Source organism: Podarcis cretensis (genome assembly GCF_951804945.1).
Source record: "Podarcis cretensis genome assembly, chromosome: 3".
In the NCBI taxonomy this organism is placed as follows: domain Eukaryota; kingdom Metazoa; phylum Chordata; class Lepidosauria; order Squamata; family Lacertidae; genus Podarcis; species Podarcis cretensis.
In genome coordinates, this window is record NC_137172.1 from 9,123,631 (window position 1) to 9,150,996 (window position 27,366).

Below are 27,366 nucleotides of genomic sequence, written 5' to 3' on the forward strand. Positions count from 1 at the left end.
AATGCTGTCTACTGTGTTTTTAATGCAAGTGTATTTAATACAACAGAACTGATGGTGACAGTCACTGTAACAAAGGATATATATATATAGAGAGAGAGAGAGCGCTTAATAACTCCATCTAAGTGGTTTACATACAATATAAAATATTCATTAAAACAATGATAAAAGCAAAAGTTAAAAATCAGTTGACATAACATTTATAAAGATGTAAACAAAATCAGCATTTTAAAAATAAATATGGATGCTAAAATTAAATGTTTGTGTAGGCTTGCCTAGATAGAAAAGTCCTTAGCAGGCATCAAAACCAATATAGCAAAGGGACTATATAAATGGGCAGGGAGTTCCAAAGTGTAGGTGCTGCCACACTGAAGGATTGCTTTGTTGGTGAAATGAACATTATCTGGACTTGTAAAAGTGCCAATTCTGCAGATTGAAACTGTTAAGTGGGCACGTATGGAGTCAGTCCATCATTCATGGCAACTGATCCCAAGCTACTGGGGGCTTTATATACTAATAGTAAGACCTTGGATTCCCCTGATTCTTGTTGCACATGAGAGAGCACCTCATCTGGGAAGATCTAAAAACAAAGCTTTTGCATGCAAAAATGCAGCTTTACATAAAGATGTCTCCTTTGGCTCATGGAAGAGTTGTGTTCATTCACACCCTGGTCTAACGCAAAATGTAAAAGTGGAACTACATTCAGAAATGATGTTCTGTTTGCACAAAATTTGGTGCCAGCATGAGAATTACTATAGAACCTCTCTTTATTACATTACTGTGCAAACTCTTCCACTGGTATGTGTGCAGGCATTTGTGGAACATGTTAAAAGTCATAGATCTTTACTCATGCAAATTTATGCAGATTTCCCTGTGTGATCCTATTCATGTTTACTTGGAAGTAATGATGTCTTTCTCTGCCTCTTCTAATTTTTCTGCAAGCAAACCCATTTCTGCCTGCTCCCCCAATACAGAAGCACAACCACAGCATATGAAAGCGAGGTTTCAAAGATAGGATCAAATCCAAAATAAGCACAAATATACACTGAACAAACCTTTTGTATATAAAAGAGAGACCTCCTAATTAGAATAAGAATGTAATTCACAACACTGACATTTTAACACCCATTCCAGGCACACATTTAAAACCAGTAGGGATTGAAAGTCTTGTGAAATCAAACACAGGCCACACTAGGCTAGGCATGAGGCCTGCACTCCAAGGGTTAATAAATTTGGAATTAAACGATCTTCTCAGCTTGATAGAGCCAGTATAGATGATTTAATATGCAGCCTTCGGAGGCTGACAGTCAGCTCACAGATGCAGATAAGATCAAACAGTCTCTTGATTCAGTAGATTGAATGGTTGGACTGAACGTCTGGAAGGTGACAGGATATAGAGTTCTGATAGAGACAGTTTGAGAATCCAGGCTTCTCATGTCCTTTTCTCTTCCTCTAACAATCAACCTTTGCCAGCAATCTAATTTGGAGTCAGCACGTAAGGATGAGGGTGAGATTCTCTCCTCTCCTATTGTGTGTTATCTGAGGGCTACAGTGTTTAGTTGATTCATTGGCTATATTAATTGACTGACAAATCTTAATGGGATCATCTTTTCAAAGCCAACTATTTTTAATGTGTGTATTTACATAAACTACAGGTGGCAGGTGACATCTTTAGAAGAGGCATAACCTTACACACATAGACACACACACCCCCTTCTAAAGTGGCATAGCAACAAAATGGTTTGCCTGCAATTCCAAATAAATGCTAGATAAATAGGGACCGCTTACCAGCGGGAAGGTAAACGGCGTTTCCGTGTGCGGCTCTGGCTCTGGCTCTGGCTCTGGCCAGAGCAGCGATGTCACGCTGGCCACGTGACCCGGAAGTGTCTCCGGACAGCGCTGGCCCCTGGCCTCTTAAGTGAGATGGGCGCACAACCCCAGAGTCTGTCAAGACTGGCCCGTACGGGCAGGGGTACCTTTACCTTTTTATACATATGCTGCTATAGAATAGCTGCCTATTATTTGGTATTCTAATTTAATGGGACTTCTTTATTCTGAACAACAGTATTTCCCACCCCAGAACTATTATTCTATTCTAATGCATGTTCCTTCAGATTTAATTAATAGGTTTTTTAAAAATCCTTAACAGTTTCATTAACTGATATCCAACTTGATATTTCAAAGTGCAGGAAACATGCTTAAAGTTTGGAATAATCAAGAGGTCCATATTTTCATAGCTATGATGATCTCTATCAGTGGACTTATTTACCATTTGGATGCGGACTCCACCTTCATTACCACCATATTTCCAACATAGCACACAGAAATCTCTTTAGGTAGAAGCACAAAAGTAAATAGCCAGATGTCAAGGAGAGTCCAGGAAATTTAGGGCTGTGGTCAGAATCCTGGGGTGTCATTGTCTCTCTCTGCACCACGCACATACACCTACAAAGCACCCCCAAATGCATAGTTCATTCATTCATTCAGAGGGTAAAATCAACGAGAACAAAGTAAACACTCAGCCTTCTAATATTTTCTCCCTTTGTGTATGTATGGCTTGGGAATTAAATAACTGGTTTTAAACATAACTTAGGCAGTTTAGTGTCTTAGTCTTGTAACACCCCCAGCCCCCAGCCTTGCTCTTTGCTGTAGTGTTTTGATTTTTTTAAGCCATAAAACAGTTCCCCTAGATGATGACATGATAGACTGGCCTATAACAATTTTTATTATTTGATAAAGAGGGGGAGCAGCTCCTGATCCATTAGATGCCATCATGTGAATACATTTCCAAGCAATTTTTAAAATGCATATTATGTCTTCAATAGACCGTCACGGGTTGGAATTGTATCATGCTATTCCGTTATATGCAGGCACCACTGCAGTATTCAGAGGAACACCAGTAATAAAGTTATTGCACGTATGTGCATGGCCCTTACTCTTAGATAATACAGCTATGTGATGTTGTCCCCCCCTCCAAACACACACTTTAAATCTTTTGGACTAATGACCTGCAAAAATTTTACTTTGACAAACAAACCCTCTCTTTAATGGCACGCCAGGGGAAAGCAAGGAAGGGAAATGGCTTATATTCCCCCCTTTTCTCTCAGTTTTATATTTTAACTTTCTGATGTGTGCTTCATTAGGACAACAAACAGAAGCATTATTTAAATTTCTCGCTAATACAAGAGCAAATGACCAAAATCAACCAATCAAACACTGAGCTATAAAAATAAAAAGATATAGCCTTTAATTTGTTTTAGCAGTAATGAGATTATGGTGCCATGGGCAAATACAGCTAGATTTTTACGAGCAGGTACATTATCGAGAGAGAGAGAGAGAGAGAGAGATGGAATGTGGGGGGGGGGGGGGAGAGATAGAGAAAGAGAGAGAGAGAAGAAGAAGATCTATTTCCTGTATGAACGGATGGCTAGGACAACCTTAAAGGTGATTAGGTTAAGATGTGAATATAGTAGCTGGATCTGTAATTTAAAAGCGATCATACCATATCACACTGCTGGCCTTTTCTGGGCAATGAAATAAAATGGATCATGCTAAAAGAGGCTTTTAAAAAAGAAAATAAACAAATGAGGATTTGTTATGAGAAATTGGCTATATCATATATGCAATAAGGACAGATTGAATGTGGAGTTTTGGTTGAAAATTAATACACATGCACCCTTCTTCATCTATATATATAGCCAACTTTCAATCATTTCCCTTGTGCTTACATTTCATTCAGTCAGAGCTTAGCTCTGAGCAAATTTTTTTTAATATTTATGTTCTGTACCTTCTGAAAATAGCATCTTGTAATAGAAATACTGATGGGCCTTAATATACAAGTGGGAATTTTCATAGGGTGCCTCTGTTTATCAGGGGGTAGATGCTTTGCTGTCTCTTCCATGGACAGCTTGTGAATTGCAGCAGGGGGCACCCCTGACATATAAATTACTCAGAATTGGAGGTGCCCAGACTCTTTTCCCTTCTACTTGAAGGCGGAACCATTGAAACCAGTTATCTCTCTGTGATTTGCATATTTATGGGGCCTCCTGCCGTTTCCTGTGATTGCTTTACAGTCAGGAAAGGTAACAGAAAAATATAGAACCCCTTCTTTAAAAAGAAAGAAAGAAAGAAAGAAAGAAAGAAAGAAAGAAAGGATCACACAAGAACAGTTGCTCCAATACATTGCTAATCTTTGTAAAACCCTGGCATGAAATTTATTTACCAAACATCATGGCTTTGCTCCCCCTGTTACATCTTGTGTTTCATTGTTTTGAAAGTTGCAACAGAAAGACCTGAGCAACCAAAGTCTTAGGATTTCCCCCCAGAAAAAAGTGTACCACAACAAATACTGAGTGTCTGAAGGAAGATAATTCACTAAGCTACATCCCTTGAACATGTAGCTGTTAAAAAAGGGCACAGTCTGAGAAGAAAAGAAATGGCGTCTGATGGGCGTTAAACCGACAGAACCGTGGCAGATATTGCTTAAGCATGGTACAAAAGTCTGGCATGCAGTATGTGTGAGGAGGATTATTCATCTTCAGGAGAGAACAATTTCTATGTTACTTGTTCTTAGTATATCTTAGGTCACCCGTCTTTCCACTCTTTGGAAATCCGGGACCCAGCTTTCATTATAGCCTATAACTCAAATTCAACTTTTTAACCCTACATCTTCATGCTTTTATGTCAAGGAGGACCAGCTGCAAGCATGACAGAACCTCAGTAGTTGTATGTACTTAAGTTAACTTGCTACATTTACTTACTGCATTTTGGTAAGGCACACAAGACATTCATAGTTAGAACTGTGGTTTAGGATTCAACAGGCACTATACAAAAAGGTAAGTAGAAAAAGAGAGTAGAACCAAAGGCAGTTGGTACTAGCCAGGCTGATGGAGAGGGCTTTGCTGTCTTAAATTATTATTTTTAGTAGTAGTACTATTAGTCACTTTTTTTTAACAAAAGGCAACTCAAAATAAATTAAATACATTAATAGCATATACATCAAACCAACATAAAACTAAAACAGAGCAAAAGATAAAAACACTGATTGTTGGACTAACATCCTACTCACTGAAGGAGGCCACAAACAATGAAAGACCAAAAGCCTGGCAGAAGAGAAGCATTTTTGCCTGATGCCTAAAAATAGTGAAGGTGCCTGGCGTGCCTCTGCAGAGAGTGATCCATAAGTGGGGAGACACCAGTGATAAGGCCTGTTCTCGTGTCAACACCCTTTGCACCTTTTTTAACAGCTGTGTAGAAGAAGGCACTTTGATAGATGCAAAATGTCATGCATAGATGAGCAGCTGTATCAGCTGAAACCCTTTTATGCAACCATTAGATGTTGTAGTCTGGACCTAGAGCATTTTAGGATGCATTTTCTCCTATATGAACCCCACCCACTACCAGTTTTAAGACCTGCCAATTCTCGGGCTACCATTATTTGTGGATCCAAGAATAGTTTTAGCCAGGAGCAAGTCCCTCTCAGAAGTTGCCCTGATGTTTTGAAGACTTGCTTAGCCTTAACACTTGTCTCCCATTTTGAGATGGGCAAAAACCATTCTTGTTCCACATGGCCATTTTTAAACTAAGGCTATGGTTTGAGTTACGTCCTTTCACTGTTTGGTATATTGTGTTACAGAGTGTGTGCATTAAAATGGTATTTTAGTTATGTTATTACTATTGTGTTTTTATATTGTTGTAACCTGCCCTGGGACCTTATAGTGAAAGGCAGGTGAAAAAATAAAAATAACTACAATAATAATAAATACTAGGACATAAAGAATCCTGCCCCAAAGGCAGGACATAAATAAAATGAACATAGTTAGAATTCTACATCAAGAAGAGTTTGATTTTCTGGCATGCACAGATTAAGCCTTTGTATTTTGTATTTTGAGAGGGCTTTTGGTTTCTTTTGCTGATATTCCAGAGCTACCTACTCTTGGGGCCACTCTTACTTAAACAGCAGATTAAAGGGTTTAGTAATTAGGAAGCTGCCCTGTGCTACTTCAATACTATTTTGTCTAGCTTATAGTTATTTTTTCTGTCTAGCAGATAACCTTAAAGGTACCTGGCAGAGGTTTACAGATCATCTCCTACCTGTTCCTTTTTATTGATTGAACCTGTGACCTTTGGCATGCAGAATATGTGCTCTACTACTGAGTTAGACTCCATTGCTGGTTCTAAATTGTGTGAGCAGGAAGTGGGAGGGTAGGTGCCTAAACTTCTGCTGCCTTCCACTTTTTGATTACAATTCCTTGCAGAGCTGTGTGTCCCAAAGACATGGGTGGGGGAACTTTTTTTAAATCAAGGGATCAGGACCACCCAGCATGATTTATAGTCAGGGATGATGGAAGTTATAGTCCAACAAAATCTGGAGAGTGATAGGTTTTCCATCTCTTTAGGATGGAAATTGGGAGTGCATTTTCAAAGTAGCCCTCAAGGAAAACTGGTTGCTGGCTTATTGGCAATGAGGTGACAAGATGTCCTGGGAGACCACAGGGTTCCTGTTTCCTTTAATACCTGCACAGAAGAGGGAAGTTCAGTGTAGCACATGGAAGTGGAAAATGCACAACTATTAAAGTGACAGGAAAACCAACCTTCTTTATATCTGGTCATTTTATTTGTAGTGGTGTGATGAGCTCCATCTCTGTCTGTCTTGGGCCCTCCAGACTGCTGTTTGTTTGCAAAATGTCATTGACACAATCAAACTGTGTTTGGAGTGGATTTGCACTGGACCGATCACACTCCCAATGGACAAACAAGCCCGCCCCCTTGTATCAGATCTCCACAGAGACACAGCTCTCAAAATGCTTTCAGAGACCCAAACTCAGCTCTTTTGCATCTTTCTCTGAAACTGCAGCCTGTCCGTTGTTCAGTTTCCCAGATAGATGGGAGAAGGGACAGGAGGGAAGGATATGCTCTCCTCCAGAAGATTTAGGGAAGCTTCAGCTTATCAAGAGCAAACCAGGCAGAAATCTGCCTAACAAAAGATTACCTAGCAATTTTGCCAGCATTATTTAGGGGGCTGGGAACATCAGACTCAGGGACCATATGATGCCCACCAAAGTCTAACTAGAACTTTTCCCAAGCCACATCCCTCGCTGGCTCTGTTTTACAGTCTCGTGCTCAAATCCAGCTTGGTGGTTTCCTACAGGCAACTGTTCAGCCACTGTGAGAACTGGATGCTGGAGTAGATGGGCCATTAGCTTGATACATCAGGCCCTTTTTATGTTCGTATGAGTGTGTTTTCCTAGCTGGGACGTGTTCTGGTTGGAGGATAGAGAGAGGTGTATGAGTATGTGTAGAAACATTGATTGCTCTGCCCACAAGTAGCATATGGCCCAGAAGGGAATGTTGCTCTGAAGACTGAAAAAGTTTTCCCCACACCTGAATTAGGGAGTCCCCAGCAGTACTTCTGGATCCATAAACCTTCAGCTGCTCAGTTTCTCCCATCTTGCAGCAATACATCTCTTTCTTCTCTTTGGCGATCACTCATAGCCGAGTAAGCTTGTCTTCCATAAGCACAGTTTTAACAATGAGTCCGTAAGTGACTGTGGAGGCCAATTCTGGAGCCACACATCCTTCCATAGTGGGGACATTGGTTTCCAGTTGGGAGTTGATCACGGTGTGGATTTGCCAAGCGTGCCTTCCTCTTAGCACGTTTCTCCCTTGTGTCCTGAGTTCGAGTGTCTTCAAAGCCCATGACACCTTTGGACTTCCGGGTTGGCGCCTCTGGCAATGGCGAAGTTCCTCCGATCGGGAGGAATTTGCTCCGTGGAAATCAGGGCCTGACCGCTACGGCGAAGGCGGAGACCCACTAAAATCACAGGCGGGAGAAGCCTGTGAACGTGGGATTCGGCTGGCACCTTTTGCGCCTCCCCTACTCGCAGGGAGACCCAGTTTCGGGGATCCGGAGCGACGTGGGGTGAGTGGCGTGGTGCTTCGAATTGACTGCTTTTTTCACGGAGTGAAGCCGCATTGCTGTTGCCGGAGAGCGCTGACTTTTTCCTGTGGACAATTTGACTTTAAACAACTACCCATGAGTAGAACGGAAAATTGGATTTACAAAAGTCTTAATTTGGTACCGAAACGGGAAGGTTTCAAACAGGAAGTCCGCCTTCCCCTTTTGTAAATAGATTGAAGCAAAGAAGCTGCAAGCTAAGGTCTTGGAAAGCCTTATGTAAAGGATTAAACTTCCATCGAGAATTGGAAAATTTAAAGTCTGTATATAGAAATACTGTAAAATTAATGAGTGATAGAAAAATGTTGGAATGAAATTTTATGGCCTTAGTAGAAATGTTATAAGGAGTTTAGCTTAAATATGTATATTAGTTTTAATGGAAATAAGATTAAAAATTTGTTAAGACATTTATATGACAGAAAATAGAGAAAGATGGAAAGGAATTGCTGAAACAATCAATAGAAGTGGAATACAAAAAGGGAGGTGAGAGGAGGTCGATGAAACAAGGGAATGAAAGATAGAGTATGGAAAAGGTATGATGTATGTTTTTAAATTGTTTTTGTTTTGTTTTGTTTTGTTTATTGTGTTTAGTTTAATGTGTTAAGGTTGTGTTTTGTATTGTTTATATATTGTACTGTATTGTTTTTTCTCTTTTTTGTTTTCTTTCTCCTGTTTTCTTTTCTTTCTTTTTTGTAAGCTTTAAAAGTAATAAATATTATAAAAAAACAAAAACAAAGCCCATGACACCTTTGGTAAAGGCTGTTCTCTAATGAGTGCTCGCAGGCCAGAATTTCCCAGTTGTCAGTGTTTATACTACATTTTTTAAGATTTGCTTTGAGACAGTCTTTAAACCTGTTTTGTTGGCCACCAGCATTACAGCAATACATACACAAGCCTGCATTCACAAATGCAGATGGAAAGAGTATGCCTCAAAAGAAAAGCAGCCTCCATCACATCTGGGAGAACAGAGAGGTCTGTAAGCATATGAAAGAAGGAATATGGGAGAGAGGAGAGAATCGCCTGGTTCTCAGCAAGCTTTGTGGGCACAATGTACAATTATCAGAGCATTGCATAGAGCAGTGAAAGATCAGCCCCAAAGTCTGCTCAGACCTTAGTAAGTTGTGACATGTGAAATTAAGAATGAAGCAGGAGGGAAGAGTGCCTCTGGGCATTTGCACAGTATATTTCCTTTACCACTGAGTAGTGTATCAGGCTGGGTTGGGTCGTGAACATGGGGCTGCAAATGTGGGATGTGAAACACAGAGCAGGCAAGTACAACATTCCTAGAGTGGACATAAAAGGGGATGTCTGGACCAGCCAGTTGGAACTTCCTGTTTTCTCCTGGGCTGGGATAGACTTCCTCTGCATGTGACCAGAGGTGGGTGTGGCCTCACCTGTGCGGGTAACAAAATACCTAAGCGGAGGCTGCCATCTCTCTCTCTCTCTGACTCCATTCGTCGAAGAAGCAACATCTTCTTAGCCTAAGATGCTCTCTTGGCAGCCAAGAGAGGACAAAGGGACTATCTTCTTATGGGATAGATTCCATGTGTACATATTTTGTAACTTAAGTCTGCCTTCTGGGATCCATTGTGAACAGAATGTGAGTAAACTATTTTATATACTTTTATACAAGACTGTGTCATGTCTATTCTTTTTATGAGGGACTAAAGGGGAAATTACCAGAAAACTTATTTTAGAGGCTTAAACAAGCCTGGCAAACGTTATCCGCTGTACAAGTTTAAAAGGGGAATATTACTCTTCTAAATTGTAGAACTTGTTAACACAAGTTGGAAAAGATATAGTTAAACAATATATCCTCTCCTGCCTCCCTGAACATTCCCACAGCAAACACCCCATAGAAGTATGTGATTGGCAGGGGTGGGGGGAGTGGCAGATGGAAGGATGTTTGAAGCTTCTCTTCTCTTTCCCCCTTCAAATTCTCCCACTGAGCCGTTTCCTCCCAGTTCTGGCTCGTGTACAAGTGTTTGCCAGGCCAACTGGGGGAAATGGCATGGTGTAAGGGTTAAGCATGATCTAGGGGGAATCATTTGCCACAAGAGAGCTGCAAGCTAGCTTTGTGTTTGCCATCATACTTTTAGTCTGGGCCTCAGTTTCTAACTGCATGGTGCTGGTGTTTGAGACTGCCTGGAAGTTGTACCCTTGACTTGAACTGAGGATCTTTTACTACCAGCCTCTTATGTGTGAAGCAGGCATGTCACTCACATATACTTCCTATTGCTTTAAGAGCATGGGGGCCATAAGAGAATTGAGGTGGGGTGGGGTGGCAGATGAGCAGAAGAAGGTGTCACTGGAAGGGTTGCCATACGTCTGGAATTTCCTGGACGTAGCCAGCAACCAGTGTCGGGGTGGAAATCTGTCTGGTTTTTCACTTTTTGAAATATGGCAATACTACTGTAGGGTATTTTCTTGTTACCCTTAGGCATGATCCCTAGACTGTTCTGAACATTGCAGAAAGGTAGAATGTGTGTGGAGAAGTGTAAAGGCAACCTCTATAGTCTTACTCAAGAGTCTTGGCAACATTTTGAGGATCACGTGCCAGTGGTTGATGGGACCAGAGGCAAGAATGGGTGATGCAACATTTAATTTTTACCACTGTATAGTTGGCTAGTTTCCGCACATACCATTCTCCATCCCGATAAGCAAGAGGCAGAATCAAGTTCAATGACACCTTCCAATTGGGTAAAAAAACTTGGGGTGTGAAGCAAGGGGCAGTGAAATGGGGAGATGTGGTGTGGCCTGGGGAGAGTTCAGAAACTCAGGACAGGAGAGCCACATTTTGCCCTTTGGCCTGAGGTTCCCCACCTCTGCTCAATTCCAAATATTCTCTGAAGGAGGAACTTAGACATTTTCCCCCAAATAGGGCACCTTGTAGTATGAAGTCAGGCTCATCATCTCTCCACTGGGGAAATATGCAAGTTTTCCAAAACCTGGAAGTGTGCATGGAGCTACTCATACACCTCCCCCCTCCCACTGTCATTCATCCCTCCTAATTTGTTGACAAAGCAATGTGTGGCCCATTGGGTGTCTTAATAACCCTCCTACTTCTGCATTTCTAGGCAGGTCGTTCAAAGAGATTTCTTGAGCCACTGGTGGGCTATTGAGTGGATCACACTCAGATTTATTCTCTGCTGTGCAGAGGAGCAAAGGCTAATCTAATGAAAGTAAGTTTCAGGAAAGTTGGTAGATTTTGGTTGAACATTAGGAGAAGCTTGTTAACACTAAGAACAGCTTGACACTGGAACCAATTACATATGATGCAGGGAGCATACTCTCATTGGAGGGTGAACCCGATTACCTCCAAAGCTCCCTCCCTCTGTAATGAGTATCAGGCTGTAAGGCCTATTGAAACTGCAGCCCACAGTTTATCTTCTCTCTGTTTTCTTACCTGCTGTTTCCTGGGTTGAGGGCTCTGTATATCTCTGTGAAAGACTTATCCGGCGAGGGTCCTGAGCCTGCATTGTTGGGTACAGAGGCTCTTGATGAATGCCTAGGAATGAATAGCTCATTTGGGCAGACCTTGTGTGGCGCAGGTCGCTTCCTCAGCAGAGCGCTATCTGCATCTCATAATTTACCCTGACACTCAAGTTCCCAACGTCCTCTTTCATTCCCCCTATGTGTGCTATGAATAGCAAGAAAATGCAGTTATGTTGGAAATTCAGGGCATGGCCCACACAGCTCATGTTTATGGGGCCGCATGCACACTGTTGCCTAGGGTGACTAGCAGCCACAGAGGAGGAGACACCTGTCCCTTTAACCTTACGATAGAACAGGGGATTTGGGCATGTATGGCTTGTTATTTCACAATGCTGAGGGGGTAAGGAAAGCCTGCCCCTCCAGTAGCAATGAGGCACAAAACTGTTTGGCACACAGTTGAGCACCAGCAGTGGTTCGATCAGCCGTGTGCGGGAGGGCACAAGATTAGCCTGTGGGCCTAATGTGGCCCTTCAAGCCTCTGCACCTGGCCCTCAGGACTATTTCCAGGCCACACACCTCACTAGTCCTGCTTCACACATTAGATTTTATTAACTAACTCTTACTCAGAGTAGACCATTTGAAATTAATGGTCACAGTTAACTTATGTCCATTGATTTCAATAGGTCTTTTTTTTTTTTTTTTTTGGCAGTGCCAGGAAAGCCCTCAACCTAAAAAATGTTCATTATCCCTGGTATAGTAGAGAGTATATCAGACGTGGCCATAGAAAGTTAAATACAACCCATTAAGAGGATCTAAAAATGTTTAATTAACTTCACTTTCATGCCATGCTATTCTGAAACATCAGGTTTCACCCCAAAGCTGATGCTGTTATGCTGCAAAGAGTTTCTTTGCACATCAAGCTTCTAGGCTCAGTGTTTCTCAGTCAGGGGATACCCCGCCCCGTCCGCCCCTGAGGGGGAGCATATGAATATGTTGGGTGGGTGTGCATTTCACATAAATATGTAGAAGATATGCACAAAATTTTGAATAAAAAATATAATATGCAGTGTTATGTTCAAAAGGCGAGAAGATCATACACAGATGATTACTTGAACTGCATGTTATCACAGGTGCAGCATTATTTCACAAGCAGTGCAGTGTTCTATATACACATTAGTTGGTTGTGCATGGTGTGGTTAATAAGTCACATGCTTAGTTGTACTGTACATTGTCATTAATTCTGCAAACTTTGAACATACCATACACTGTTGCTATTACATATCAGATATGCTCATACGTATCTTTTTTAGCCAGAACCTCATCTATTTCATCTTTGCTTCATCACATCCTTGTAAATACCCTTAAAGTACTAATCTATTTTTTTCCCCACCTAAGGCCTGTTTTGCCTCTTGTGTTTCTTCTGCAACCAGTCTGTGGTCCCACTCAGCCAATGTTGGCTTATTATAATGGATGTAAAGATAGAAGTTTTCTGTTTGAACAGATTAGGGCTGCCATACGTCCAGAATTTCCCGGACGTAGTCAAGACTTGGCTGTCAAAAATGCCATCCGGGCGGAATTTTCAAAAAGCGGCTAAAATGTCCAGGAAAACCCAGGCATATAGCAGCCCATATCAGAAGTGTTGATTTTTTTTGGCGATTTTCCTAAAATATAGGTTTAAAAACTTTTGAAATATGGCAACCCTAGCACAGATAGTCGGGCCTTGCTTTTACTTTTGAGCACAACATTTGCACTTATGAACCTCTTGGCATCAGCACTATGGGGTTTGGCAGCTAGTAGGTGTGTGTGGATTGTAGCAACGTTATTGTAATTTGGAAACCCTTCAGAGAATTTGACCTTGTCCCTCAAAGCCATTGAGTGTATACTCTCAACACACTTAGTGTCCAGTATTTCATCAATGAAAGCAGATGTTTATATTTTTGCTTTATGGGAGGAGTGCTACACTAAAAGAAGTATAGTGTCCTGGTGTAGGGAAGTAATAGTTCCACTCTACTCTTCTTTGATCAGACCAGACCTGGAATACACCTGGAGTGTCCAGTTCTGGGTACCACAGTTAAAGAAGGATATTGACAACCTGGAACATGTGCAGAGGAGGACAACCAAGATTATCAAGGGTTTGGAAAGCAAGCCTTATGAGGAACGGTTGAGGGAGTTGGGTATGTTTAGCCTGGTAAAGAGGAGACAGGGAGGAGATATGATAGCCATCTTCAAATATCTAAACAGCTTTCACATGGAGGATGGAGCAAGCTTGTTTTCTCCTGCTCAAGAGGTTAGGACCTGAACCCACAGATTCCAATTACAAGAAAGGAGATTCTGACTAAACATCAGGGAAACCTTTCTGACAGTAAGAGCTGTTTGGCAGGTGCTTCTCCTTCCTTGGAGGTTTTTAAGCAGAGGTTGGATGGCCATCTGCCATGTATGCCCTTGTTGAGATTTGTGCATTGCAAGGGGGAGGGGGTAGACTAGATGTTCTTCGGAATCACTTCCACTCTACAATTCTATGGTTCTATGTAAGGGCAAATATAAGTAGATTTGTCTCATTTGATGGTGTTTTAAGACAATTTCACCAACATTTACTTCAGTAGATCAATTGGGATTTTTAGTAGACTTGAGAACATTGGAATAGGTTCAGTGAAGATTTGTATCCCACTGTCCTTCAGTTTGTCTGGTGGATTTGCTCTTTAGGCTAAAACCAAGCAATACAACAGAATGGGTGTGGAAAGTGACATAAGATGTGCTCTACCTTCCACTGTGCCCAGAATCCAAAGCTTGTGATGAGCTTACAGTATCGATGCTCACATTAATAATGTGATGGATGGATACACTGGGATCTGACTCTTCACTGTTGAATAAGGAGGGACCAAAGTTCAGCTTTGCATGCAGAAGGTCTGAGGTTCAACTCCTGACATCTCTGGTTAAAAGGAATTGGGTAGATAATGCATCTTTCTGCCCCAGAGTGATGCTACCAGTTAGATGTTCTCAAACTGCAATCCATGGACCGCTGGTGGTCTGCAAGCTCCAGTCAGCTGTAGAAAAGTTTTTTAACAGTTCAGAATATCTATCCATACTTTACCTTGCAATCAATTATATATTTTTTCTGTTGGAGATCAAGGCTGTTTGGACCAGGGCCTTTATCTGTAATGTGGTATGTTCATTACTTGCCACTCGTCAAGTCCAAATATAGAAACAAGTTGAATGCTGAATCTCAAAAACATCCATTGAATTAGGAAGGGAAAACTGCAGTTATTAAATTATGAGTAATGTATGTGCTTTGATTTGTAGAAAAAAGGTTTATTAAGTGGTATGTTGCAGCACCCCCCTCCCCACAATTTTCAAGTGACCCACCTACACACAAAAAAGTTTGAGAACAGCTGGATTAGATGAACAAATAGTCTATTGTGATTTCAGGCAGCAACCTATATTTTATTTATTTAAACATTTATATATCTCTTTTTCTCTCTCAAAACAGTTTGCAATCTCCAAAAAACAAACAAACCACAAACCCAAGTCCACTTAACAATAAAATATGAAAACACAGAGTAGGACACAGCTGAACAATAAACCAGCTTAAAAATGGAGTTCAGAAACAATATAAAACCTAATACAGAACATAAAAACACTATTACGTACTAGTAAGACATAAAAACCAACAAGAGTAAAAAACCACAGAAATACGAAATGCTAATTTGGGAATTGTAAACAGAGCCCATTGAAATTTTGGAGTATGCGTGATGTGCATGTTTTGCCATCATGTTTGATTTAATGTCTCCTTCACACGTGCAAGGCACTGGCTTGATGATCGAGTGACAAAACTGGCACGTGTGAACCACTCTCAAAGACTGAGTAATTAGCGAAGAGCGGCCAAGTGGCATTGACCACGCATGTCTCCATGGACCAGTCCTGAATTATTTGAAGTGCATCCAAGCCTCGCCCCACCGCAGCACTTCGACGCCGTTTGCTGCGGGAGCCCCCCAGAAACGACCGTGCAACCCCCAGCTCGGGAGGCGAGTTGGAAGCTGCTTGTTTTCTCGTCCTAAGACCCGGAGCTGAAAGCACTTCTCACCATCAAACAAAGCAATTCTCGCTCTCCAAACTCTGCAACCCGCCTCCGAAAGGTTAGGTCCGGAGGCCACGCTAGAAGTACTTCTTAGTGAAAAGATTGGGAAATCCTGCATGATACAGGTTCGCTCTCAGCCCTGTCCCGGTTTTTTGTTGTTTAACTCCATGCATCTGCCATATATATATTTATTTCCACTTTCTAAATACTGATGTATAAGGCGCCGCGTGAATGGAGAAACGTGTGTTTTTTTAAAAAAAATAGCAGTGATGAACGTAGAATCCATTATATGCAAAGGGATCCCTATAGGGAGCACATTTGCAGCCCGGGCCCGCTTCAGAGATGCCGGGAAGGGTCGTAGCTCAGCGGCAGAGAATTTGCATTGGACGCAGATGGTCCCAGGTCCAACCCCCGGCATCTCCAGGGAAGGCGGAGAGTTCCTTCTGAAACTTTGGATAAACCGCTGCCAAGTCAGTGTAGACAGTACTGACCAATAGTCTGATATGGATAAATACGACAGCTTCTTGTCACGCGCTTACGGTGCTGGGTTGAGAGTAAGTCCCGCTGAACTCACCAAAGGAAGCCCACAAAAGATTCCAGCCTTAGACATTTTTGAAAGCTCAGACCTTTCCTGGGATAAAGATAAAATAAGACTCCACAGAATTTAGTGAGTTCGATCAACCAGACGCGCAGACCAAGACTGTTTGTGCAGTAATGACTTGAAAGTAAGCCCCGCAGTGACCAACGGTGCTTAAGCCCCATATATAAGTGCGCACAGGATTGCTGTCCGAATACCTCAAACTGTTGTGTTCCAATGGCGCTTACTCTCGTGCAAGGTAGGGCTAGGATTGCAGCCTTAACGTGCTACACGTCAGCTGGATCGTGGCAAGAAGACTCAACCAGAGTTTGTCCGCTTTAAAGTCGAGGTCCTAGCTGGGAGTACCTGGTGTGTCTGTGTATATAACCTTGTGTCATTAAAAACGAATAGGAACAACTTGCACGCACACCCCTGTCTGTCTGACTAAGGGTGTTTGTACGTTACATTGAAGGAACACAATCTCTGTACACAAATGGTCGAGGTGCACATGTGCACGGTTATTCATATGCCACCTTCATGGAGTGAACAGTACAGACGGTATTCACATGTTAACTTTCCAGGAATCTGCAGCTGAACTGTTCAGATCAAGTGTACATTCCGTGGCACAAACACCAAACCCATTGTATCGGTGTTCAGTGCAGCGTGTGAACACGTCTTCTGTCTTTCTAGATAGAGGGGTGTGTGTGTGTAATTTTGATTCAATTCCCACCCCCTCAGGTTAGCCGGTTTCAGGAAAGAAACCTCTATTTTTTTAAAAAGTAGGTGGGAAAAGTAAGGTGTTTTGGTTTTTTCTAAGGGTATAGCCACACCTCAGATCTAAGCAGGACGAAAGCCCCAGGGTGTCCAGGAGACAGTTGTGGGGAGGGACGGAAGTAAAGGGTCTGTAACAGAATCCGCGCAGGCCCAGAGGTGGGGAACCTGTGGCCCTCCAGATGTTCTCCATCTCCCATCATCTCTGGCGACTGACCTGCTGTCTGGTGCTGATGGGAGCAGGAGTACAGCAAGATCTGGTGGGCTACAGAAGCCTTGGTGTAGAAGGGAGTTGTGCGAAGCTGAACAACAACTTCGCAGTTGTGCGAAGCTAAACAACCACACCAGGGGGGAGCTAACGTGGAGTCAGGAGTGCCAGCTTGGCCCCGCGACCGTGAATGCCCGGGGCAGTGGGTGCCATGTAGCGTGCATGGCCCTGGCACCGACATTTGTGGGTGCCCGACCCCTTGTTGTGTGTGCTCGGCTCAGGCACCCAGAGTTGGCACCTGTGCGTGGTGCTCTCCAGGGGTAATGGGCTGCTACTCCCTTAAGCCCCAGAAAGCAAAGCCAGTGCTCAAGGATGGTGGAAGTGGAACCCCTCTCTCCCCCCCCCCGAACCTGGAGGGCACCACACTGACGACCCCTGATTTCTCTGTGGTGCTATATATAGAGGCACGCCGTGTAAAAATCATCGGCTCTTTTGTCTTCGCCACCATCCAGCAACAGCGCCGCCGCTCCAGGAAACTAGAATCTATGCAGCTCACTCCCACTTTGTGTACTGGGAAGTAAGTCCCTTTGAGTTCCAGGGGGCTTACTCCGGGGTAAGCGTGAGTAAAAGATCCGGGCCCTGGAGCCGGCCAGGCCCGGCAACAAATTGTGCTTTTTAGAGGAGGCTTGGCATATGTCTTTTAATAGAGCAGCAACCTTATCCTTCCTTCGCCCCGCCCCAGCACCGAAAGCTCCAGAGAAAAAATGTTTCCCTCCCCTTTCTTTTAAAGAAAATGTACAGTATAGAGGAATAGGCAGGCCGATCTGCTTGCAAGTGGTCATTGTTCAGGCTTTTTTCACCCACGCGCCTGCCCTTTTTGGGGGAGACGCAAAGAACATCAAGGCAGCCCTTGAAATGTTGCCACACATGCAGGGGGTTGCTGGTGAAAACTGGCATTTAAAGGGAAGGTTCAGCCGGCCGTGTATTCTAACTCGGGAGAACTGGGCACCAGGTTCACACGGGCGAGGAAGACACCGGCCCAGCCACCTCTTGAGAGAGACAGAATTATCTAAATGCTTTCCTCGAGGATATGTATTCTGTACAAATCTAGAATACCAGGGAAGGGTAATTTCCACTTCTCTTATTCAAGGCAAGCAGGATAGTTAGACAGGAAGACAGATGCTGTAGTCCTAGGCACCTTACCCCACAGAGCCTCAGTGGTGCTTGCTTCTGGTAAGCAACAAGCATAGGATGGGGTATCAGGCCCATTAGCTTCAGTGGGCGAGTTAAGCACAATTTTTGAAGGCCTCCCACTGAAAACAGTGGGATTTAAGAGTGCTTAACTTTGGCTGCACCCTGGACAGGATACATCACACACTGCTTTGTACACGCCCTGGAAGGAAAGGTGTGCGACCAGCTCTGGAATTCAGACTGATCCCTCTTGAACTTTCCCCTTCTCTCCCTCCTGCCATCTTGAACACACGCTGTGCATGCTTTTTTTCAAAAACTACGCGCACCCATCTACCCACAGCACGTCTGTTGTGTGCAGATATTGTAAAGGAATACTGTATACAGCAGAACTTTTTAACCTTCAAACAGTCAGATCCGATGCATGTTTACTCAGAAGTAACAGCCACAGAATTCAGGGGAACTTGTTCCCATGAGTACCCACACGCATATACACATCACTGACCACATAACTTACGAACGTCTGTACACGCGTATATACAGTGTACACACACATACGCATGCTTACAAATAACCTGTATGTGCCCACATGCAATGTATACGTCTCGCTCTCGGTTCATTCAGAAGCAGTTTTATCTATCGAGAGACCCTTCTGACTGCAAAGGGTTCCTACGAATGGATTCTTTTGGGTGTTAATTTCCGAGGAAGTTTCCTTGCGCTTGCGCACATCTCCCCAGGGCGTGGCTACGTATAACTTTTTTTTTGGGGGGGGGTCTCCTGTCCCAAACTAGAAACAGTCTTCTGGGCGCGCCTCCCTCTCTTCAGAAGATCCCAACTTCCATACCCCCAAGCGCCTTCTTTCCGTTGGACTGCGATCACCCTCCATCACCTCTTGAATTTTGCTCCCCAGGGAACCCAGCTGTTTAGCAAAGAACATTTGCTTGCCATTTAATCCTTAGGTTCCAATTCCTCCTTCCCCTCCGACAACAGGAAAATAACGTGTTTTGCTGTTTCTTCCTGGATTTAAAACCCGAAGCAAAACACTGGAAAACAGAGGAGGGAGGAATATGGAAGTTGTGCTAACCTGTAGTTCTGCGTGAAAAGCAAGCATGGTGTTAGGCTGAGGGCAAGATTCATGGATCCTCTCTCTCTCTCTCTGTGTGTGTGTGTGTGTGTGTGCGCGCGCGCGTGACACGTTTCTTGTAGCAGGGTTTGGGTGCGCGGATTACACGTGGAAGGGGCTGGTAGTGGCGGGGGTATGACGCGCAATCTCCGCTGCTTTTGGAGGGCTGGTGACTCTCCCGGTTTATGCTCCATGGCATCCTTACCCGAGGGCAAACCTCCTGAACAACGCGAGGCTTACTTCCGAATAAACGTCAATAGTCTCGGGCTTGTAAGTCTCCTTTCTAACGGATTTAGCAGCTGGACAAGAGCCAAGAACCCTCTTCCTTTGGGCAGACAAAGCGCGCGCGCGCTTTACTCGCTAACTGTCCAGAAGGAAATCTGACCCACCCACAAAACCAGAGACGATGTTGCTTCAGATATTTTTCAGCATTTATTTCCATCCATCAGAGCGACAAGTGCGAAGGAGCACTTTAAATTTCCTGTGCTATTGGCTTGTGCGTTATTTGTGCACTGCTTATTTTTTAGAGCTTGGTACATAACCCCTCGTTTTGTGGCTCGCTCTCTGCTGGAGATCCTGAGCACTCTTTCTTCGGAATAAAGCCCTATAGAATCCAACATATTTTCCTTGCCAAGAATGCAGGGTACTTTGGAAGGAAGTCGCACCTGAAAATGTCAATGGACTGTCCGAATGAGCAATACGCTTAAGGCGAAACTGTTTTACTTGGAAGCAAATCCCACTGACTACTAGATGAAGTGAGCAATTGGGGTTGCGCTCTGTGCTTTACCACTTCCGCTGTCCCATAATATATTTGTAATTTCAGGGTCCTCTCACGTTCCCAACACCTTTCCTGCCCATTTGGTCGAGACATCCCTCCCTTTTCACCTTATACTGTGTAATTCTCTCTCTCTCTCTCTCTCTCTCTCTCTCTCTCTCTCTCTCTGTGTGTGTGTGTGTGTGTGTGTGTGTTTTGGTTCCGACGCTGATGTTCTGTTCCTGCATCTCTTCATCTTATATCACTGCCTCTCATGGCCTGCTTTGCAGCTTCTTTTTCTTCCTGTCATCTTATCTATCCATCGATCCATCCATCCATCTATCAATTTATCTATGCGCGCGCCTGGGCGCTCGCGCGCACACGGAGCCATTCCAAGCGGATGTCATTTTTCACTCCCAACACTTCTCGCCTGAGAAGCGCAGAAGAGTGAGGAGGAAGAGACGCGAGAAGCGGGCAGGGGGTGGAAAAGGCTCCTCTCGGGGATGCTGACCAGCTTCTCTTTGCTGTGTGCCCTTTGAAAATATAGTTATTTATTATTATTGTTATTTTAAAAACCAGTTTGTTGCTTAAGTGCGCCCCCTGGTCTTCCTGTTCTCCAGGGCTGCAGGGCTGTAAACCAAGGAGGGCTGGAGCAGGGCTGGAGAAGGTAAAGCCCCCCCCCCTGCGTCCCAAGCTCAGCCACCGGGAGAATCCAGCCTGTCGCTTCTAGGGGGGAGCCGTTGCTGTGCTGCCGCCAGACGCGCAGTAAGGAAGGAAGGAAGCAAGCAGCCGCGGTTGAAAGTGACCATCGGCCCGTCTGCTTCCAGTCCAAGAGACCGGGAGTTTCTTCTCGCCCCACAAATCGGTGTTTGACTGATTTTTTAACGGGCGCAGATGATCCCCTTAGGTTGCAATCCTAACCGTGCCTCCTCAGAAGTAAGATCTATTGAATCTCATGGGGCTCACTCCTGGGTAGGTCGGGTTAGGAGCGTAGCTTTATTCGCCTTGTTCATTCAAAGAATGCCCCACTGATGTAAGTGGGAACGCCGGTGATGATGATGATGATGATGATAATTAATAAACCTTCAAGTAACATTGGGTCAGAACTGCAGCATCCATTCCCTTCTATGCGCACTTTGTGAGGCCCATTTAACTCAATGGGACTTGCTTCCGAGTAAACATGCAGAGGCTCAGGCTGCCTGAAGCCGCCATCATATGCACACTTACATGGGAGTAAGCCCACTGAACACACTGGGGCATCCTTCAGAGTATAGATGCATAGGACCGGACTGTCATCATCAAATCTCACATATAACACATGCGTGCTAGTTGCAACATATAAATTCCACATCCGTCTCCATCTCTTTCCCTAAATTACTAGAAGTTTATACGCAACATTGGATCCGCAACTCGGTGTCCCAGACGGTTCCAGCCCCCTTCATCTCCCCGCCCGCATCCCCCCCCCCCGACTGCAGATTAACGTCATTATTGACAATTTGGCGTGATAAAACCTCCGCTTACAGCCCCGGCAAGTCGCTCTGTTTCCTTCCCTGGGATACATCGATTCCTTGGAAGCTCCGTCCTTTCCGATGCTTTTCTCTCTTCTTTTAGAGCGTTCTCTAAAAGAGCGTCGATTTTTCCTTCCTCTGACTTCGAGTCCTGCCCGCGTGGGAAGGCAAACCATTTCTTCCCCCTTCGCTGCATCTCTTCGTCTTAACCCGATCAGATTCTGGTTCTGGGAGGCGCAAGTGTGTGAGAGAGGGAATTTAAAAAAGCCTTTTGCAAAGGAGAGAAGCCCCTGTGTGTGTGTGTGTGTGTAAAAGTATGAGTCGTGAGCTCAAGCATTACTCTGATCCTAACCACAGCTGCAATCCTATACCTCCTTGCCTGTGTGTAAGTCCCACTCAGTGGTCTGAGTAGACACGCTTAGGATCGCACTGTAAACTATTGGAAGTTAAGCTCATTTTAAATTAGCAAAATTTGCCACTTGAGTATTAAGCTGTGCGAGAAAACAAAACACTTCTGGATGTAACAGCTCGGGTGTCTCAGATGCAGAGTACAAAGGGGCTTTCCCTCGAGTAAGCAGAGACAGCTTTACAGCCTACGTTTGTGCTGGTGTGTAGCAGAAGCAACTTATGCGTGTGTCAGTTCAGTCTGCCCGCGTGTCAGCGAGCTGCCATCCTCGAATGGGAGTTTGTGCAAATCCTTTGCGTGTGAGTCTGAGCCAGGGATACAGAGAGTTTGCATTAAGTTACCGGAGGGGAGGACGGAGAAGGAGCCATTTTTGCTGTGCCTTTGAACCCATCGTGCTGCAGAGTGTGTGAAAATGGATGCGTGCGTGTTTGTGCGGGCAGAGCAATGAGCTTGCCTATGAGCGAGAGCCTAACGTGTGAATGAGGCAGCAGCTCCTGGGTGACCTCGTGTTAAGAAAGTCGGTGCCTGGAAGACGGAGGGGCGGTGGCGGGAGCTGCTCCCAGTCTTCCTTGAACTCAATGGGTCTTCAGTACGATTAGGCCTCCACATGCTGGGGGCTGCAGGATGGGCACGATCCAGCCAAAGTCCCGAGAGACAAGCATCCACGGAACTGAATTCTCAGGGCACGTTCCTAAGTCAGTGTGCAGCCTGAAGCAGTTTTGAATCCCATTGATGGGCCTGGTTCAGCAGCACGTGCCGAAGACAGCAGCTCCCAAACACCCTTACTAGTGAGTAAATCCCCTTGAATCAAGTGGGCTTCTTTTTCCACAAACTGGCACAGCCTGCACGTTTTTCCCAAGGAGGTTTTCAACTGCTTAACTTTGGCTGGATCGTGGCCAGTCGGTACGTAGCGCTTTGGGTGGCGCTTGTGAAACGCGCTTTGCCCGGCCAGTGACACGCGTCGCCGCCGCCGCTGTTCTATGCCTCTTCTTAGCTCAGCAAGACGTGCCCAAACCCTGAGCGGAGTCTTCTCGCCCTTTGATTCTTGCAGACCTGCAGCTTTTTTTTTTTTTTTTCATCCATTACTTAGATCCGACCCACCAAGCCCATACTTCTGCAAGACCATTCCTTAGCCTTGCCATTTCCATGCATTTTTGGTGTGCGTGCAACGCAGAAAGCTGCAACACCTTTCTTCTGCTCCCCCGCCCCAATCTACTGCTTCCTATCTGTTCTTCAATAAGGTTGCTTGCTGTTCTCCCCCTCTGCCCCATTTTGAACCTGAAACAATATAATTGGGGGGGGGGGGATACCAACGCCTTCTTCCAAAGTCCACTTCCCAGAGTTTACCTTTTCTTTCTCTTCCTCCTTCTCACCCAACCCCTCTCCTTCTATAATTTATATACTTTTCTTTTTCTTTTCTGTAAACTGAAAATGTAATAAAAATTTTAATAAAATAAATAAATAAATAAAATAAAAAAATATAATTTATATACTTTTCATGAAGAAAACTTTCCCTAAACTTTATCCTTTCCTATACTTGTGGATCTAGTTCTTCCCTTTCCCCACCAAATAAAGGCTTTTTTTTTTTAAAAAAAAATATTTTGATGGAGTGGGGCTCCTTTGCTGACCTTCAGCAGTGCTACCCTTTCACCGTTCTACATTCTGAATACGGGCTTAATCGCTGGGAGACAGATGCACTCCCCCCTCCTTCGTCAATTTCAACTCCCCCTTGTCTGGTTCATCTAGTCTGCCTCTTACCTTTAAAACGTTACACCCTTTTTCTTCACTTATTAGGTCTTCCCCCTTCAGTGCAATGTGGGTGGAGAATCACAAACGTGATTTCCTTCTCCATTTTTTCCTAAGCTTTTGCCTCTTTTAAATATATACGTATAGTAGACACCCTGCTTTTTAAAAAACAACAACACTTAAAACATTTTCTCTTCCTTATACAGTATATATTTGTACAGTGCATTGTCAGGGACTGAAAGACCAGCCCCAGGGTTGCTTCCTCATTTACAATCAGGATCTGCAACCCACTTACTTCAGAGTAACCCTATTGTCTTCCCAAAAGAATGAACCCTCAATGCTGCTGCTGCTGCTGCAACAGGTCAACTTCTAACTCTGCAACCTGTTCTAACCTGTCTGATATTGCTGCTGCTGCTGTTTTTCTCAGTAAGATTTCAATGCATAAACCCGGGCAAAAGATGGCTGTCACTGGCCTGCGGAGTGGGGCAGATGTGAGTTAGGATGGAGGAGTCAAGAAGACTGGAAGATATTACGATCCTATGCATCTTTTCATCGAAGCAAAGTCGGCTGTTGTCAGTAGGGCTTCTTCTCAGGCTTTTAAAGTATTCACTGGGTTACAGTGTCTACTCAGACGTAAACACCACTGAATTCAGTAGAACTAGCTCTCAGGAAAGTATGTACTGTACTATCACACGGCCTCTCCCTCCCAAGTGGACATTTTAAAGTGTGCGCGCTTTTGTCTGTTGCAGGGCGAGGATTCGAACCCCCCGCCGACCAGGGAGTTTTTCTCTCTCTCGTGGGGCACTTCATTTCGCATTAATTCATGCCACGGCCACTTGCTTAGATTTAGACCAATTCCAGGGAGGAAGCGGTGTCCCTGGATGCGAATCCTGACAAGCCAGGAGGAGCCTCCCTGGTTAGGAGCAGTGTACCTGCCGGCTGGAGCGAGGCAGGCGCGCGCCCACAAACACCGGCTCTGCCGTGTGAACTCCCCAGGGACAACCCGCGCCACAACCCTGACATTGTAGGCACGCATTTCGCCCGATTGCCACCACTTCCCCCCAAACCCTTTTCTTTTTAATTGCGCGGTCAATCGCGAGCAGCAACTCGCTGCGAAAAATATTTTAAAAAGGGGACACCGGCTTGCCGTGGCTTTGGACTTCAGAGATGTTTGTTCTCTTTACGCGCTTTCCCCGCCCCTCTCCCTTTCTAGCTTTTAAATTTCCCTCCTGGCTTAATTTAAAAAAGAAAGAAAGGAAAGAGGCCCCCCCTCCCTTTCTTCCGAAACCAACGTGCCTCCTATTCTTCTTGGTCACTCACTCTCTTGCTCCTGGGCTGGTGCGCGCCTTTACGCACGCCTCTCTCGCCTTCCCTCTGCCTCTCCACCCCCCCCCCCGTCTTCTACCACTCCTCCCTCCGGAGGAGCAGCCGCCGCCGCCGCGTGTGCCTGATGCCTCGGAGGGTAACCCCCCCTCCCTGGCCATTGGCTTGCCCTGCGCCGGGCTCCCCCCCTCACTCTTTTGCTTGATCATGTCCAGCCCCCGATGACTGTCCATTGGCGTGGCGCAGTCCTTCCCTCCTCCCCTTCCCTCCAGTTTCGCCCTGCCCATGTTTTCTATGTCTGTGTCCATCCAGTCGCTTGACGTTCAAGTTCGTAGGGACGTCACGTCCGCACTTGAACTTGCAGCTCAGGGGGGCTTTTTGCCATTTTTTTTCATCTCTCTTTCTCTCTCTCTCTCTCCTCTTTCTCTCTCTCCTTTTTTTTCTCCCTCTCTCCCTCTTGCACAGAAAGGAAAAAAAAAGCAAAAGAAAAAAAAAGCAAAGCCATGACTGCTATCCCACAATTCATCTTCCCCGCGCCATCTTTGTATTATTTCTAATTTATTTTGGATGTCAAAAGACATTGATGAAGATATTTTCTCTGGAGTCTCTTTCCTTGCTCACCCGGCGCTTCCCGATGTGATCCGAGCGAGAGAGCTCTGCGCGCGCCCGCCCGAGCCACCAACACCACGATGTCTCGCCGCAAGCAAGGGAAACCCCAGCACTTAAGCAAACGGGAATTTTCACGTAAGTAAAACCTTCTCACCTCCTTCCTTTCTACCTCCCCCTCCCTTGCAAGATATATAATATATATAAAATAATTACATTTTGTTTGCATTTTGCAAATTCCAACCTTTTGTGCATGCATTTTTTTTTTTAGTTTTGCAAGGAACACAAAAAGCAACTCACCTTAAAACTCAGCCCCCCTCTTTTTATCGCTACCACCTAGATTACTTTTCAAATAAGCTCATGTTGGCAAGCACGCTGTCTCTCAAAGTTCCGTTTATTTTCTTCTTTCTTTCTCCAGTTGATTCGGCTATATTTTGCCGGAAGAGAGCGCGAGTGTGTGTGTGTGTGCGCGCGCGCGCCTGCAGCTTACAAATGAATTGCAACTTAAAGCAAGCGAGCAAAGACACATTTTTGTGTGCTTGCGAGGTGGGGTGGGGGGAGGCGAGCTTTTGAAAAAGGAGGAGGAAAAAAGTGAGAAAAAGAGATGTGTACGGTTTGAATCGGGAGTCGATGCTCTCATTTCACACGGGCAAAGAGATCGAGATTAGGAACTATTGGGGCGCCTTGTCATAGAAGGAGACATTCCCCCTTTTTTTCAAATCCGCTTTGCTCCCTCGGTGGAGCCCCCTTTTTTGTAGACACTCTAAGGTGCAAAAGGGGGGACCTTCTCGCTGCTTCTTTTGTCTCCACTGGCGAGATCTGGGGTGGTGGGAGATCGCCCACCCCCACCCTTCGCTGCGTGTCCCGCTCCTTTCTCTCTCTTTCTCTCTCCCCCCACCGCCAAGCTCCGCACAGCGAAAGGGCAACGAAGAGGGCAGACGTGGTGTCTGTTTTGGGCCGGAGATCGGCTGCTTTTCTCTGCTTCTACCGCCACGATTAAGCTCTCCTTCCTCCACAACACCGCCCCCCCAAGCTCTTACCAACAGTCTTTTTTTTTACCCCCTCCCTCCCCCTTCCCTCCTCAGCACCCAAACTCCTGCTTTGCAGAAACTTGGGTTTCCTGCATGCATGGAGCGAAGAAGGCGAGAAAGATCGCAGCGTGTGCGTGTGTGTGTGAGAGAGGAATTCCCTTCCTCTCCCTTCCTCGTACTATTTTTTGGAAGATTTTCAAGAAAAAAAGAAAAAAAAAGTGGAAGTGGATTTTGATTGGGAAAAATCTCGTGTCTGAATGTTTACAAGCGCCTCGTGTGCTGCGGAGTCGCTGCCAGGAAAACAGAGCAGGAGAAGAAACGGCTTTGGAAAAGGGGGGAAATGAATACAACGTATACGCAGAGAGAGAGAGGCGCACAAATGCAAGCTATATAGATTTTCTGTTTAAAAAACCCAGAAGGCTAGATCCTGTTGTCTCTGATCACAATGGGAAAATGATTACCAAATAGTAATAATAATAATAATTAACAACCAACCCAGTCTTAGACAACTCAGTACCAAAAGGGTTTTTTCGCCCTCCTATTTTTTATTTAAATGCTGATATTTATTTAATGGTGTGTTGTTGTTTTTTTGCAACGCACAGGCTTCCTTTCTCCCAGCCAAGCGGTGCACAAAAGCTTGAGCCGTGCTTGCTAGCAAACA

The 27,366-nt window shown here is 44.7% G+C and overlaps 1 protein-coding gene and 1 long non-coding RNA gene across 3 annotated transcripts in view; one reads left to right on the forward strand and one right to left on the reverse strand.

Annotated features, from left to right (window-relative positions):
* LOC307212014 overlaps positions 1-27,366 on the reverse strand; it is a 535,673-nt gene that overhangs the window by 12,546 nt on the left and 495,761 nt on the right. The window lies entirely within an intron of this gene.
* BCL11A (BCL11 transcription factor A) overlaps positions 25,160-27,366 on the forward strand; it is a 160,181-nt gene continuing 157,974 nt past the window's right edge. For both annotated transcript variants that reach the window (XM_079968607.1, XM_079968606.1), the window contains exon 1: positions 25,160-25,812. In XM_079968607.1, coding sequence (XP_079824733.1) covers positions 25,758-25,812 — 55 coding nt within the window. In that variant the 5' untranslated portion in view covers positions 25,160-25,757. The remainder of the gene's footprint in view (positions 25,813-27,366) is intronic.